At 36.6% G+C, this 15,389-nt stretch overlaps 1 protein-coding gene across 1 annotated transcript in view; it reads right to left on the bottom strand.

Annotated features, from left to right (window-relative positions):
* Window positions 1-14,770, bottom strand: part of LOC132555093 (multiple epidermal growth factor-like domains protein 6) — a 177,213-nt gene extending 162,443 nt beyond the window's left edge. Inside the window, exons 1-2 of the mRNA XM_060219436.1 lie at window positions 14,751-14,770; window positions 14,353-14,460 (exon numbers count right to left, since the gene is read on the bottom strand). Coding sequence (XP_060075419.1) covers window positions 14,353-14,460; window positions 14,751-14,770 — 128 coding nt within the window. The remainder of the gene's footprint in view (window positions 1-14,352; window positions 14,461-14,750) is intronic.
* Window positions 14,771-15,389: the final 619 nt, after the last annotated feature.

The raw sequence follows: 15,389 nt of genomic DNA, 5'->3' as shown, positions 1-15,389 counted from the left end.
ACTAAATCACTTTATTTTTTTTTTTCGATTTAACTGAATTCACAGCACTAGCATTTTCCCGTTTTTTCTTCAGCTGGCATTGAAATCCTTGGTCATTATCGGGATCTGTCACTGTCTGAAACCAAACTACTTTTGAGAACCAAAGCAAAAGGGAAATCAACATGAGGTCTTACAAATAGGATACATGTATCTTATATATATATACAGCGGTTAACAATATTGTGTGCGGGTACTGTTTATATTTATAAAATTGACAAGTGTGTAAGCTATTTAGGCCTTTTGACTGTGAACTTCAGTATATTTTTTACGAGGACAAATATTTGTGAGGTCCTTAAGTACAACGTGTTGTATATCATATCCTTGACAAAGCCACATAACCTTCTTTTGATATTTACAATACTTGTTTATTTGTTGTTATGAAAAGAATGATGTTTCCCTACCGATAAACAATTCACAGAGATTCTGGGTATCGCCTCCACCACTTTCGGAACATGATTTACATATACCATTCGGAACATGATTTACGAAGACTGTTATTCATACCTGAACGTGTAAATGTAAAATTCTTGATACTATCAATAATTTAGTGTCACCAACCATCTACTATCTGGACATAGCCCTTCAAAGGCCACAAGGGACAAAATACCTTATAATCAATTCTATTGTATAGTTACAAATCATTACACACATATTATTTAGATGATATTCATCATATCATTTTAGCTCCAAAAATAGTGATTCTGGAGTTTGTAAACACTGATCAAGGGTAAGGAAATATCATGAAATGACAAAGTCGACAGCATGCTGACCAGACAAAATCAGGTGACACTTAACATATTGAAGAATGTACAAGTATTCTTTTCCATATGCTTTTATTCCAATAAATCCATTTCTAAAGTGTCGGAGTATGACACTGAGAATCCAATTTATCAGATTTAGCCATTTGTACATGTACATACAGAAGTAGGCCTAAAAAATTCGGACTAACGAATAACAGGACCCCCTTGTATCATAGGATAACATATTCCTTTGTTCGGATTAACAAATACTTCTGATTTGTTATGGTAATCTTGCTTCTCTATAGAATCTTTTCTAAAGAACTGTTAACATTTTGTTTACTTTTAAGTCTAAACCCGTCTAACTGATACCTAACGTTTTATAACGCATTGGTTTACACAGATACCTGCCTTAACGAGATAAAGTGTAAATTGATAAGCACTGGTTTAAGGGAGTCTATACCTGTATATTACTGTACGGAGAAAGTGGATATAACCAACAGCACATGTAAAATAAAAATGAGACTTCTCCAAACATTTTTATCGATAAAAGTAGACTTACATCTACAAAATGGTCTAATTCAAACGGAATCGATAAACCTTTGTCTGCAAAAGAAAACATGAAACAGCAATGGCTACATATGTGGTGTCTGAATATTTAATACTATTTCAAATATCACTGCTTAATAAAATATCTTAATGTATACTATACAAAACACGTACAATATTTATGCATAGCGCTATACAGATACACCAGACATACTACCTGGACTCTGACAGGGCCGTTCACGGTAGGTCAGACAAAATTCCTTATCTAATAATTTAAATTTGAAGACATATTTTACACGAATGACAAAGCTTCAAAGGAATGTCGGCTCAACGGGTCATACCTAATTTCTTTTTTTCTCTTATAAGACCGCTATGTCTCAATGGAATTTGCACACTATTATCCAATTTTACACCTTGTGAAGCACCTGTTTTTGCCTATTGTGTTTCACAGACTTTGAAGTGATATCATTATAATATAAATACTAAGGGCTGGACCCCCACAAGGTAACAGCGCCTGTCTGTACACAGCTCCTATTTTTACATGCCATACCAACTTATTGTTAAGTTTTGATTTTGGTCTTTCTGCATTCCTGACTAAGGCCTGAATATACATATTGTACATTGTAATTATACGTCCATACTTAATTAAGTGTGTCCTCGGTAACCCTCCATGTTTATCAGACTCGATGTTAATGAGTGCAGTAAAATGACATCGTTTGACATTTCCTGCCGGACTTAAATACCAAACTGGAAAATCCTACCCATCACACATCCTTTACTCCCACACACTCTTCTGTCTCCCTCACATCCTTCTATCTCCAGCACCCCCTTCTCTCTCCCGCACACCCTTCTCTCTCCCGCACACCCTTCTATCTCCAGCACACCCGTCTCTCTCCCGCACATCATTCTGTCTGCCGAAACCCCTTCTGTCACCCCCGCATACCCTTCTGTCACCCCCGCACACCCTTCTGTCTCCCGCACACTCTTCTGTCTCCCGCACATCCTTCTATATCCCGCACACCCCTGTGTCTCCCGCACACATTTTCATCGTCCACACACCCTTCTGTCTCCCACACACCATTCTGTCACCCGCAAACCCTTCTGTCACCCCAGCACACCCTTACGTCTCTCGCACACTCTTCTATCATCCCCGCACACCCTTTTGTCTCCTTCACATCCTTCTGTCTCCCGCACACCCTTCTGTCACCTCCGCACACCCTTACGTCTCTCGCACACCCTTCTGTCACCCCCGCACATCCTTCTGTTTCCTTCACATCCTTCTGTCTCCCGCACACCCTTCTGTCACCCGCACACCCTTCTGTCTCCCGCACACCATTCTCTCTCCCGCACATCCTTCTGTCATCCCGCACATCCTTATGTCTCTCGCACACCTTTCTATCACCTCCGCACATCCTTCTGTTTCCTTCACATCCTTCTGTCTCCCGCACACCCTTGTGTCCCGCACACACTTTCTGTCTCAAGCACACTCTTCTATCACCCAGCACACCCTTCTGTCTCCTTCACATCCTTCGGTCTCCCACACACGATTCTGTCTCCCGCACATCCTTCTGTCTCCCGCACACCCGTCTGTCTCCCGCACACCCCTTCTGTCGCCCATTCTCACCTCTCACATCTTTGTTCCTGTGTCCTTTTCCCGCTATCAAGTTTCCACATTTTTCCAACGTCCCATCTCAGCGATCTATTTACACACACTGTTTTAGGTTACTACCGGTCAACTCCCGATATTCATCCAACAGTCCCCACTGCAGGGGTCATCTCAAACTATCAACTGCCAACTCCTCATCCGCCCCTACACAATTCTAAAATCAAACACCCTACCAGGCACTAATAACCGAATTATCCCCCTACACATGGTCCCAAAACCGAACCTCCTCAAACACGAAGTCGTCTACTTCCATATTCCCCTAACACATATCATTAACAAATTCTCTCCCGTCAACTTCCCCGCCTCCATAAACAAGGCGTCCAAATTCCATTACTTTGACCCATGACCCCTTCACTTCTTTACACCAAACTCCCTTCTAAAAACGAGAGGAACTCCAAAAAAACTGTATTTGTGGAAAACTTGTATGTAATTGTGTGAAGAGTATAGGCCTGCATTCCAGTTAACGAGAATATCATAGAAAACTGTTTCATTTTGACACTAAATGGTATTAAATCCCAATTACACACATATTGTTTTCATTATATGACAGACATATGATAATTTGTAACTCTGTGGATAGAAACACGAAAACCACATGCATCATAACATGGTAACAGTGCACACGTGATATGATAATTGCTAATTAGAGATGTTTTAGTTACGTAATGCACGTGTTTGGAGAATTCGTCAATGTGGACAGTAAAATCGTTATGGTCGTTGTCACTATTGTTATTTATATACATTATTCACTGATGTGTAACTTTTCTTGATAATTCTCATTTCGTGTTCAAATTATGTTAAATAAAATATTCCGCAACGGCTTAGTCCGTCATACCCTTTCTTTTTTTTTTATCTAGTTAGTATATTCGGGTTAGAAACTAGAAACAGAAAAATGTGAAAATCACGGCGAATTTCCAACTGTGATATTGACATATAGATATAACCTTTGACCCCACAACAAGGCGAAACAAATATGACATATGTCATTTCACATAGATATTAATTGTAACATCCGGTTATTGAACCGCCAACGGTCAAGGTTGACAAATGTCATCAAACAAAAGAACAAGCCCCCGAAAAGACGACATAGGGCTGTAATGTCAAGGTCAGCTAAAGCGAACTATCAAGAAAATAGATGCCGGATGTGTAATTCCTGATAAGACCTCTATCGACATTCCAACCATGTTACATTTTGTGTTGTAGTTTAGTTTTAGCCCCTAGTATTCAGGAATATAATCAAATGTGTTAAAATATCCAATCGATATTTTTCTCGATTTCGTGTTTGTAGCTATAACTGTTTAACACTATATTTTGATTTATGCTAGTAACGATATCTTTATCGTTTAATTTCAGACAGGAACATCGATTTTAATATAGAATATTTCTAAGTCACTGAAAATACTGAATATATCATTATTTTCATGAACTAGAGTAGAAGCCGAGCTGAATGTAACACGCAACAATGATATTTTCTCAGTTCACAATTATCCTAGTTTTAGTTGAGAACAAATGCTATGCTGAAACGTCATGTTGAGACCAAGTGACATACGTTCGATACAACTCGAAGCAGAATTTATACAAAATATCTAGAAAGTCGATGGAAAGTTTTGCATTGATTAACCAGTGTATTGACTCTAGCTACATGTAACATCCAGATTTCTCCCGTCATAGTTAAACGATGAATCCGAAAGGTTCGATGTTCCTATTTTATACAGCGGAGGGATAAACCGGCGATTAAATAGTACTGCGGCTCCTTGACTGCCGCGCGGAGCAGAATCACTGTATGAACGAGCCTGTAATTAACGTCGTGCTGTAATTGTTTTTTGCATTAAGACGTATATAATTAACTTAACATCGAGCTAGAGAGTTCTCTTTATATAGGTCCGCCTGCCGGAGCCATGGGCCTATTTAGAATGACGCATGTAACTTTCTTAGAAATGGAGTGATCTTTCCTTAAATAGAAGCAATTGTTTCCGTTGGTGAAAACTAGTTTCGAAGACACGGTACTGAATGTCAGAATATGACGTAGGAGTCAAAAGTCGATGGTCAAATCGGGACAACTTGACCAGTACTTACGGCCTATTTATATCGCACTGCATAATGTGACTGATGAAGAGCCTGCGGGATAAGGCACTTGGGTGTGACAGTGTTAAACTAAATACAGTTACGGACCCCGCAGGTCAAGGGCGGGGTTTATAATGTACAGCCCGCTGTATATAATCAGCCATGATTACCTTCGTTTGACATTTCTAGAAGTACATAGGCAAGCTTTTAGAGAAATAAGGACAAAAATTATCGAAGATCGGGTGAACATTTTTAACCCTTGTCATTCTAGAACATTCATGTTCAGAAATAGAAACTACAATACACTATATAGCATGTCGAGTCCCAATTCCTAATTACTGTTTCTTACGAGGACAATAACCTAATTATTTACAGTGACGATTGATCTTGTTCCTTAAAACTAAACACTTGTGTATTTTACGTAGATAGATATATTTACCTGTATCGTTCAACGTCAAACACATAGGACATTCAAATTCACACGGGTGTTTAACAGTTAATCGCCACACATAAGACATTCAGATTCACACGGTAGTTTTAGCAGATCACCACACCAAGGTAATTCAGATTCACACGGTAGTTTTAGCAGATCACCACACCAAGGTAATTCAGATTCACACGGTAGTTTTAGCAGATCACCACACCAAGGTAATTCAGAGTCACACGGTAGTTTTAGCAGATCACCACACCAAGGTCATTTAGAGTCACACGGTAGTTTTAGCAGATCACCACACCAAGGTCATTCAGAGTCACACGGTAGTTTTAGCAGATCACCACACCAAGGTCATCAGAGTCACACGGTAGTTTTAGCAGATCACCACACCAAGGTCATCAGAGTCACACGGTAGATATAGCAGATCACCACACCAAGGTAATTCAGAGTCACACGGTAGTTTTAGCAGATCACCACACCAAGGTCATCAGAGTCACACGGTAGATATAGCAGATCACCACACCAAGGTCATCAGAGTCACACGGAAGTTTTAGCAGATCACCACACCAAGGTCATTTAGAGTCACACGATAGTTTTAGCAGATCACCACACCAAGGTAATTCAGAGTCACACGGTAGTTTAAGCAGATCACCACACCAAGGTCATCAGAGTCACACGGTAGATATAGCAGATCACCACACCAAGGTCATTCAGAGTCACACGGTAGTTTTAGCAGATCACCACACCAAGGTCATTCAGAGTCACACGGTAGTTTTAGCAGATCACCACACCAAGGTCATTCAGAGTCACACGGTAGTTTTAGCAGATCACCACACCAAGGTCATCAGAGTCACACGGTAGATATGGCAGATCACCACACCAAGGTCATCAGAGTCACACGGAAGTTTTAGCAGATCACCACACCAAGGTCATTTAGAGTCACACGATAGTTTTAGCAGATCACCACACCAAGGTAATTCAGAGTCACACGGTAGTTTAAGCAGATCACCACACCAAGGTCATCAGAGTCACACGGTAGATATAGCAGATCACCACACCAAGGTCATTCAGAGTCACACGGTAGTTTTAGCAGATCACCACACCAAGGTCATTCAGAGTCACACGGTAGTTTTAGCAGATCACCACACCAAGGTCATTCAGAGTCACACGGTAGTTTTAGCAGATCACCACACCAAGGTCATCAGAGTCACACGGTAGATATAGCAGATCACCACACCAAGGTCATCAGAGTTACACGGTAGATATAGCAGATCACCACACCAAGGTCATCAGAGTCACACGGTAGATATAGCAGATCACCACACCAAAGTCATCAGAGTCACACGGAAGTTTTAGCAGATCACCACACCACGGTCATTTAGAGTCACACGATAGTTTTAGCAGATCACCACACCAAGGTAATTCAGAGTCACACGGTAATTTTAGCAGATCACCACACCAAGGTCATCAGAGTCACACGGTAGATATAGCAGATCACCACACCAAGGTCATCAGATTCACACGGTAGATATAGCAGATCACCACACCAAGGTCATCAGAGTCACACGTTACATATAGCAGATCACCACACCAAGGTCATCAGAGTCACACGGTAGATATAGCAGATCATCACCACATATCGGTCTTTCAGATTCACACGGTCGCTTTAAGTGGTACACACACTAAATTTAACAGTTCATCACCACATCAAGGCAATACAAATTAATGTTAACTTTGCGACCTAAACAAAAGATTGTTATAATGTCAACCAACAAAAAGACACCAGCGAGAAACACAGGAAAGTGGAAAGTTTACGAGAAAAATAACAGATACGGAAGTGATTAAGATCTAGCCATACTCTCGGTAAGGCCTACCTGTGTTCCGAATGCAAAGGACACGGCGAAAAAACACGGGTCTTCACGGAGCCCATTATAAGCCGTTTCATGATCAGATGGCTGTTTTTTTCCTCAAACCCTTCAGGGATTATTTTACGCCAACCTCTTTATTGTCGAGTTAATGTGTGAAATGTATTTCCCATCTCTTCATGGAGTGCCTTAGCCCATCAAAGTAAACAAGAGAATCGCTTACGATATCTTGCACATATAGGCACTTCATTTTATCGGCGAGTCAAACGTTTAGTCATGAATAGGAGACACCTTAAAAGGACGTAAAGGTTCTAATTCATAAAGAAAGAGAAAGTGGCACAAACATCATATACATAAAGTTATTACATCAATTTAGTCATAAAACTTGGAAAGAAACATAATTATTTCACACTTTAACGAATTAATAGTACTTGTGAAACATACACTTACTACTGTATCTGCGCAGAATGTCGTGATGGATTACAAGTGTACTTTTACTGCGCGGAGATCTGGATGATTGAATATTTCATAAGATATTGAGCATACGTAATATCTGCTACTCAAATGGTAAAATCGAGAATAAATTTTCACCTAATAAAAGCATGTGTACGTCAAGGTAGATTGAAACCAATCTAAAGGTGATAAACAAACAAAATCCCTAAATGTATGGTTGGACGTTTTACATACGTGTTTATTGTAATATATGGAGTTTAATCCATCATACAGTAATTTCTTAAGATAAAGTTTTCTTCGAGTAAATTCAAATTAACTGAAGGACTGTGTCATAATTTTTGTAGACAAGGTTGTCAATATTGCTGAAGTAGACCTAAGACTAGTAACGGTTTCCAAAGCTACGAGTTATCTGCCCTTCGAAAGTAAATCATACACGGATGTATGAACGATATAATTGCACTGAAACGTATCCTAAATCCAGTACGGATGTCTGAACGACGAAATATAACACCCGAATGTACCCAATACATATGTGATCATAATAATTTGGAATCTTATGGCTACGAATTTCGATGAATGAATAAGAAAATGTAATTTATCGTCTAAATGCGGCATTGAAGACAAGCCCTCCAACCTTAGAGTGATGTGAATATTGTTCTGCACTGGTTCCTATAAAATTGGACTGTAATTATATCCAACCTCTTCATCCTTTATCATCTTGTAATGTAACTCCTCGCTGTTTATATTAATAAGAGCGGTACACTTATATTTGATATATAATCGTTCGGCTCCACGCTTCGATGATTTTCTCAAAATGAAACGAAATTGTGTCTTTTTCAATGGATTTTATTACCTATAAAATTGTTAGAATATCATCACTGCTTTTTCATATATGATATACATATCTCTCGCGCTTAGATATATTGTTTAGTTCTTAGGTTATATAGTCTTGTTTGTAAAAGTGGGAAGGTTGCATCAAGGTCAACACGCACACGTAAATATTCAAAATATTGAATACGAGCACGTGAACGTGTGCACTTTTAGCTGTTGTGTTTCATACAAGCCATAGGACCGCAAACAGTGGCCAGATAATTTATGTATGAAAGAAACATTTTCTTTTTTCATGAAACAACATTCCGTCGTCTAAATGTTTGATTTTTACGAAGATCCCGAGTCATATACAAAGAGTCAAAATGACGTTGATTCAAAGTCGATCATTTTCTCAAAGTGATTTAAAATGTCGTTTGCAAATAAAACTACACAGATTGTCTATAATCTTTAACTAAAGCAAATGTGATTTTTTTTGTTAAGTTTGGCCTCATTTTCTGTTGTATGACGTAATATAGCTTAAAGTAATTGTATCTCGTTTTAAAACAGACTTTATCGGCGTTTGGATGTGGGGGCGTCAATTGAACCATCCACGAATGAGCAGGTCTCGTTTTCCAATTACAAAAGTTCAGTGTTCATAAAAAACATATTTCAGGTGCTACTGCAACACGCTGTGTTCACATATGCTGATATGTGGTGTTGTATACTTCATAGGCCTTATCTACATGTTTATTTATCCAAAACAAATAGAAATCTCTCCAGGAAAGAGTATGAACACCACACTGTACATTGTTGTTTTAATTTGTCAAAGAGATTGATGTCCTCACAAAAGCAAACATTGTATGGATCCAATGTCCAAAGATACCGGAACAATCATGGACGTATTTATAGTGTCATCACACTGGAATGTCTCAATCTAGACACGGTACAAGTAGCTTGACCTTTTCCAAGTCACATTGTATTGACAACAGGTTAGTCATTCCTTACCACACGTCAGAAGGAGAACGTAACTTAAGATAGAACAGTATTGTACGGTAACATGAACATGCTTTCTATTCAGCAAAGATGCATTTAACATTTCATAAAGATGTATCTTGCTCCCTCATCACGATTGAGTTCTAAACAATACCAATACTATTTGAGATATAACATACGAAATATTGCAGATGTACATTAACAACATGTCTAAATCGTCTGTGAAGTATATTCTAATTACAAACTACACGGACCATGATATTCACATCGTGTATTCTTTTTGTCATTAGTTTATCGGCATGGTCAACTTTAAAACACGGCAAAGAATAAAATCCCTTGTATTTGATTGTACTACAAAATACATAGACGTTTCGATGTTTGTAAGGGATAGCAAAAAGTCTAGAATACTGCTTAAGAAATGCATGTGAACATTGAGGAATATTTGCATTGCATACATAATGTCATGACGTCACAGATTCTTGCAAGATGCTCTCTCTTATTACGATTTCATATATTCATAAATATCTTCATTTTAGATTGGACTTACGCAGCACCATACATAGGAATTCTAATATCTCGAATCTGTGTTTAATTCGAAGATTTAAGATTGCGAAGTCATGGTTTCGACATAAAGAAATGTTTTTGACATACGTTGTTCTGTTAGGAGACTAAGCAATATTCAAATAAACATCGAAGACTTTTGATATGTCCGATTTGTCTTTATCTGTTTGTAAAAATTGATTTGAATCAAAATCAAAGGGTAGCATTAATGATAATATAAAAATAATGAAATAATGTCTATGTGTGGTTAGTTAGAGTATCCGTTTTAAGATCGGGGGTCCTTGGTTCGAACCCCGTCATCATGTCATTATACTTGAAAAATCATTATCCGTTAGTTCTGAAATAAACCAACTATTACTTGTACTGAACGAACTCAAATTTAGCAAGGATGAAATGTTCATTTTCTTAATGTAATGGTTTCCACTGAGCGTTTATCTCATTAATCTAGCCGTCAATTAAAACCAAAGAGATGATTAAGCTACAGTCATATTATTGACAACGACTTAGGGTATTCCGCCATTTATGTTCATTGGGTCTATATAACCTTTTGCTTCATATCCAGATGTGTCTTGATAATTAAAAGTAAACCAGATATCCCAATATACTCTGTACTAATAAATAACATATACATGTAAACAGACAAACACAAAATTATCTTTAATTGGCCTTATGTCCCCATAATTGGAAAATAGATAAATTTTTATAATTGTGTTCAAACAGGAAAAGTAAACATTCCCATGATTTGCATAATTATTGATAAAATACGACTGTCGGAGGACAGCAGCCAAAAGAGATAAAATCGGGTTTGTGTCTTATTGGGGTCGCTTTGGCATGCAAATGTTCTTATACAGGAAAAGAAATACTAATTTTAAGGTTATGTTCACTTATAAAATGGCGACAGAAACAAAATACTTCAGAAGGAATTTACAGTTTGATGTCGAAGTTTTTCATTTGCAGACTATCTCAACCGTCACATCTACAAACAACATTTTGTTTACACATACATTTTACAGGATGTGTGCAGACAACAACGATACTATGCATATACAAAAAACAAGACACGTCATTGAATTTTTAATTTTAAATTTCAAGCTAACTAGGTCAGTTTTTTCCACACACGATACGCCATGTTGCCAAATCTACATCAATTTACAAGAGGATTACTACAGCATACGTAAAGCGACTGATGTCTGAAGCCGGAAATCAAAACGTTTCTATTCATGCTTAAAGCCCCAGTTTTAATGTGATATTAAAAGGAGTATGGATATTGTGTCATGATATTATCAGAAACACATTGCAATATGTCATGATATTATCAGGAATATATAATTTGTATAATGATATTATCAAGAGTGTATAAATTATATTGTGATATGAAAGATAGAAGATCGAGAACAAAGTTGCATATCAAATCAGAGAAGTAAGGATGATATTATCAGAAGTTATAAACGTCCGTTGATATTATCCAAAACTATACATGTAAGATCTTTACTATCAACAAGAAGAGTATTTCTATCTAAAATGATATTTTGACAGTTCAAAATGTACTTTTTACGAACAGCATTAGAAAGTCAATTTCGAGAGCTCGCCCGAATCATATATTAAAATATCAAAATTATTCGGCGCATATGTCGATATCACAAATAAATTTTTATTCTTTTAAATTAGTCGCATCCGCTAAACACAGAAATGGCTACACAGAGATATCTTGCGAGAAAAAAAAGTATTTCTGAAATATGTTTAAATGGATTAGAGATTACAGCATGAAAACTTTAACAGTCAGGTTACAGCTTAAGATAACGATATAAGACATGAGAAGTAAAGGATATGTATAACATTAAGTATACTTATCACTTAAATAACAACAGTACTTATTTCTGTTTTACGTCTCTAATCCTTGCTTATATCATCAAAAATACTTAAACATCTTCAATGAATTCGAGATTAAATTTATCACACGATGTTACCTTCGGATTTTATCCCCCATCGCCCTATTCTAACATCCATGTAGGAAACACTAGCTGTAAAGTCTTTTCACGCTCAGCGCTTTTGGGATATCTTTTAAAATTACAATAGCATTTTTTCAATAGGCGCTCCGCGTGTATCCAATTTTATATATGTATAATATATATATATGTATATATTTATATACCGAAATATATCTGGTATAGGATTTAATATAATTTTATACCATAGCTTCAAATTATGTTGAGGTTTAAAATGATATATCATGACTGTAGTCCTAAGCTGTGACATTAACATAACTTACTACATGCACAAAACAGATAAGTAATATTTTTAGGAAATATTCTCAGTGCTTACTTAATTATGAGTCAAGACAACGCAAGGAAATTAAACAGATAAAGAAAGCTTGTTTTCAGAGGGAAGAAAAAATAACTTAATTAGATGTATAACTTTGATTCTGCCTGGTTGAAGCAGCATGTGTGTCCTGATAACTTTTTGTCTAATTTTATATTAATTTTAGTCCCCTCCTTTTCCAAGTTTTAGGTATAATTTTATATAATTTTAAATTTTCACAATTTCCGATTGTGGACCAAACTGTATATAAGACTACAGAGTTTTATCATATTAATATCTTGATAAGTAATTCCTGTGAATTTTAACATTAAAAATCTGACCTATTAAAACAGGCCCTCCATAATTTAATAAAGCTTCAGATATGTATGAGTATACATATCTAATTTCCAACATCTGCCGCGAAATATTTTATCAAAGTTGACTTAGATAAAACTAATAAGACATTTTAAAGTTTGAATATATAGATTAAAACGAACTCGTTTTTAATTGTTACTAATTATTCAGAAAAAATTTCCAGTACCTACACGAGATATGACTAAGGAATAAGGATACCTAATATCGCAAAGTCACTATGTTTTGTCAAAAACTGTTTGCAAATCACTTCCACAAGAAGATTTATTACCTCACTCTGGAGAAGAAAAGAAAAGGTTAACATCAGTACAGACGATAGCTTCCTTGATAAGAGGGAACGATTTGAAATGCAATCTTGCACTCCTGTATTCACCGTCAAGTGCCCCCATGGGTTTCAAATTCGCTATTGAAATTAGAAAATGTCTGTTTGAAAAATACAGACACTATGCTCAAAATAATTAACACTTAATAGGCTGGCTTTGATTGCTACTATAACGTCCCTTTTAGATAATACAAACACACTCACATATATGTATTTTCGTGTAAGTATTTTCTAAAGGGATTGAAATATATGATGAATGGTTTACCGTTTACCTGTATAATATATATGTCTAGAAACGTTTAGATTTAAATGTGTATGATATATATGTACAGGTAGGAACAATACGACACATGTACACCTGTCTTTATATACAATAGCTCTTATTAATGTTTAAATATAGATCAATATTGTTAATTATTGTACAGGTATAGAGAAAGAATTTTAAAACGTATTCAAGTATTTATCCTAATTAAGTTATAAAAATAAATGTATTCAATAACTTTGTATATTACTTGTACAGAAATGTTTGCCCCTGCGTGTGTATATGGATCAGCGGGTTCATGCACATTACCACACGAAAACCTGTATTGCAGTGGTCAGTCAAGTGACATATTTCAACCACGTTATATTCAATTATAAATGATTCTGTAGAAATTTTAACAAAGGATTTTATGGATTAAATAATTCAAAAGAATATGAGAAGCTTAAAAGTCTATTTTGACTTTTAACGGGTGTTTATTGTGATAAATACAGGTAAATATTTACCTGTAATTAAGCACAGGTAGACGATCCATAAGGGGCGTTACCTCATATTACTTACTGTCTTGCAAATGAACTTTAAGAAATGTTTCACATTTCAATTTAAGTCAAAATCTGTTTGCTATTTATCATGTTTCCGCGAATAAACATGGTAATATGTATGCACGTGCATTATAATTAGAGCTAAACATACCAAGTTGATGTGAATAATAACGAGTTAAGTTAGTAGCACCTGTGAAATATAACACGACACATGAAATGCTACCTACGACATGTAAACACGGGGATAAGTTGACATTCATACGCTTGTATATACACACTTATTCACACACGTAATAGACAAGATAATATAGGTAGATATAATTTACTTGCACAGGTAAACAGATATACATATACATCACGATTAGAAGTAAATTAATTTAAATACTTACATTCCAGCTCTTAATTCCGCACAAAAGTGCATGGAAATTTTAAATATTATCAACAATAGGGTTCTCCTTGAGATCCATTGGTAATCCATATTCATGATCGGATAATCCCTTGAGTGGAAATGAATTTAAAATTTGAAGAGAACAAATTCAATATTTCTCTTTTTGGAATTTTCACTCCTCTTCTTCCTTCGTGAGAATCCCACGTTATGAAAACACACTACGGACTCCCATGTGGAAAAATCAAAATAACGAAACGACGGATTCCGGGATATATCGAAAGCGGCTCCGCTGTTTAGAAAACACTGATTTTTAAATCCTAGTTGGCTGTGTATTCCAGAGGGACACTGTTGTACAAGGGAGGGACACAATTATATGCACGGTAATCCTTCTGCTCTCACATTATTAACAAATTTGTCATTCCGATACTTGTACAGTAGTGTACATCCAGTTAAGTAAACGTAATCCTAATCCCGAAAATTTCTGATATTTTTTCTTTGATAAAAGACGAAATTATGACGTAGAATCCACCCCTATATATATAGAGAGAGTCTGTATCACTATTACACCTGTGAGAGCTGACACAGGTATACGTTCTGTATACGGAATATACTACTCATGTTGAACAAGATTCTCTCTCACCTGGATCCCAAGGCAGGTGTGTTAGCTATTTAAACTATTTAGTTTTCCATTCAGTAATATGTTGGCTCCTCACTGCACAACTTACATATACACACTACTCAAGCCGTTTACTAAGTACGTACAAAGATTAGAGCGACACTGCTCGTCCTGAACACAGGAGACTACTGAACAAGCGAGGTGCATACACGAGAAGTCCCTAGCGCCTAACGGGGAGGGGGAAAACGCGCGTGTCGTAGTCCGCTCTATACAAATTCAACCGAGTGTAGCCAACCGAACTATCTACCACATCCACCAGTATCCGTATATCCAACAACACAAGCTAGACCCAGTCAATACCCTTTACAAAATCTCATAGATTTTATTAAAAAGAAAAACATAGCTACAGCTGTACACATAAT

This window comes from Ylistrum balloti, unplaced genomic scaffold, assembly GCF_031769215.1.
Source record: "Ylistrum balloti isolate Yb309-2 unplaced genomic scaffold, AGI_CSIRO_Ybal_v1 Utg369646, whole genome shotgun sequence".
In the NCBI taxonomy this organism is placed as follows: Eukaryota; Metazoa; Mollusca; class Bivalvia; order Pectinida; family Pectinidae; genus Ylistrum; species Ylistrum balloti.
Note: the sequence above shows the minus strand (reverse complement) of the source record. Positions and strands in the feature narration are given on the sequence as shown.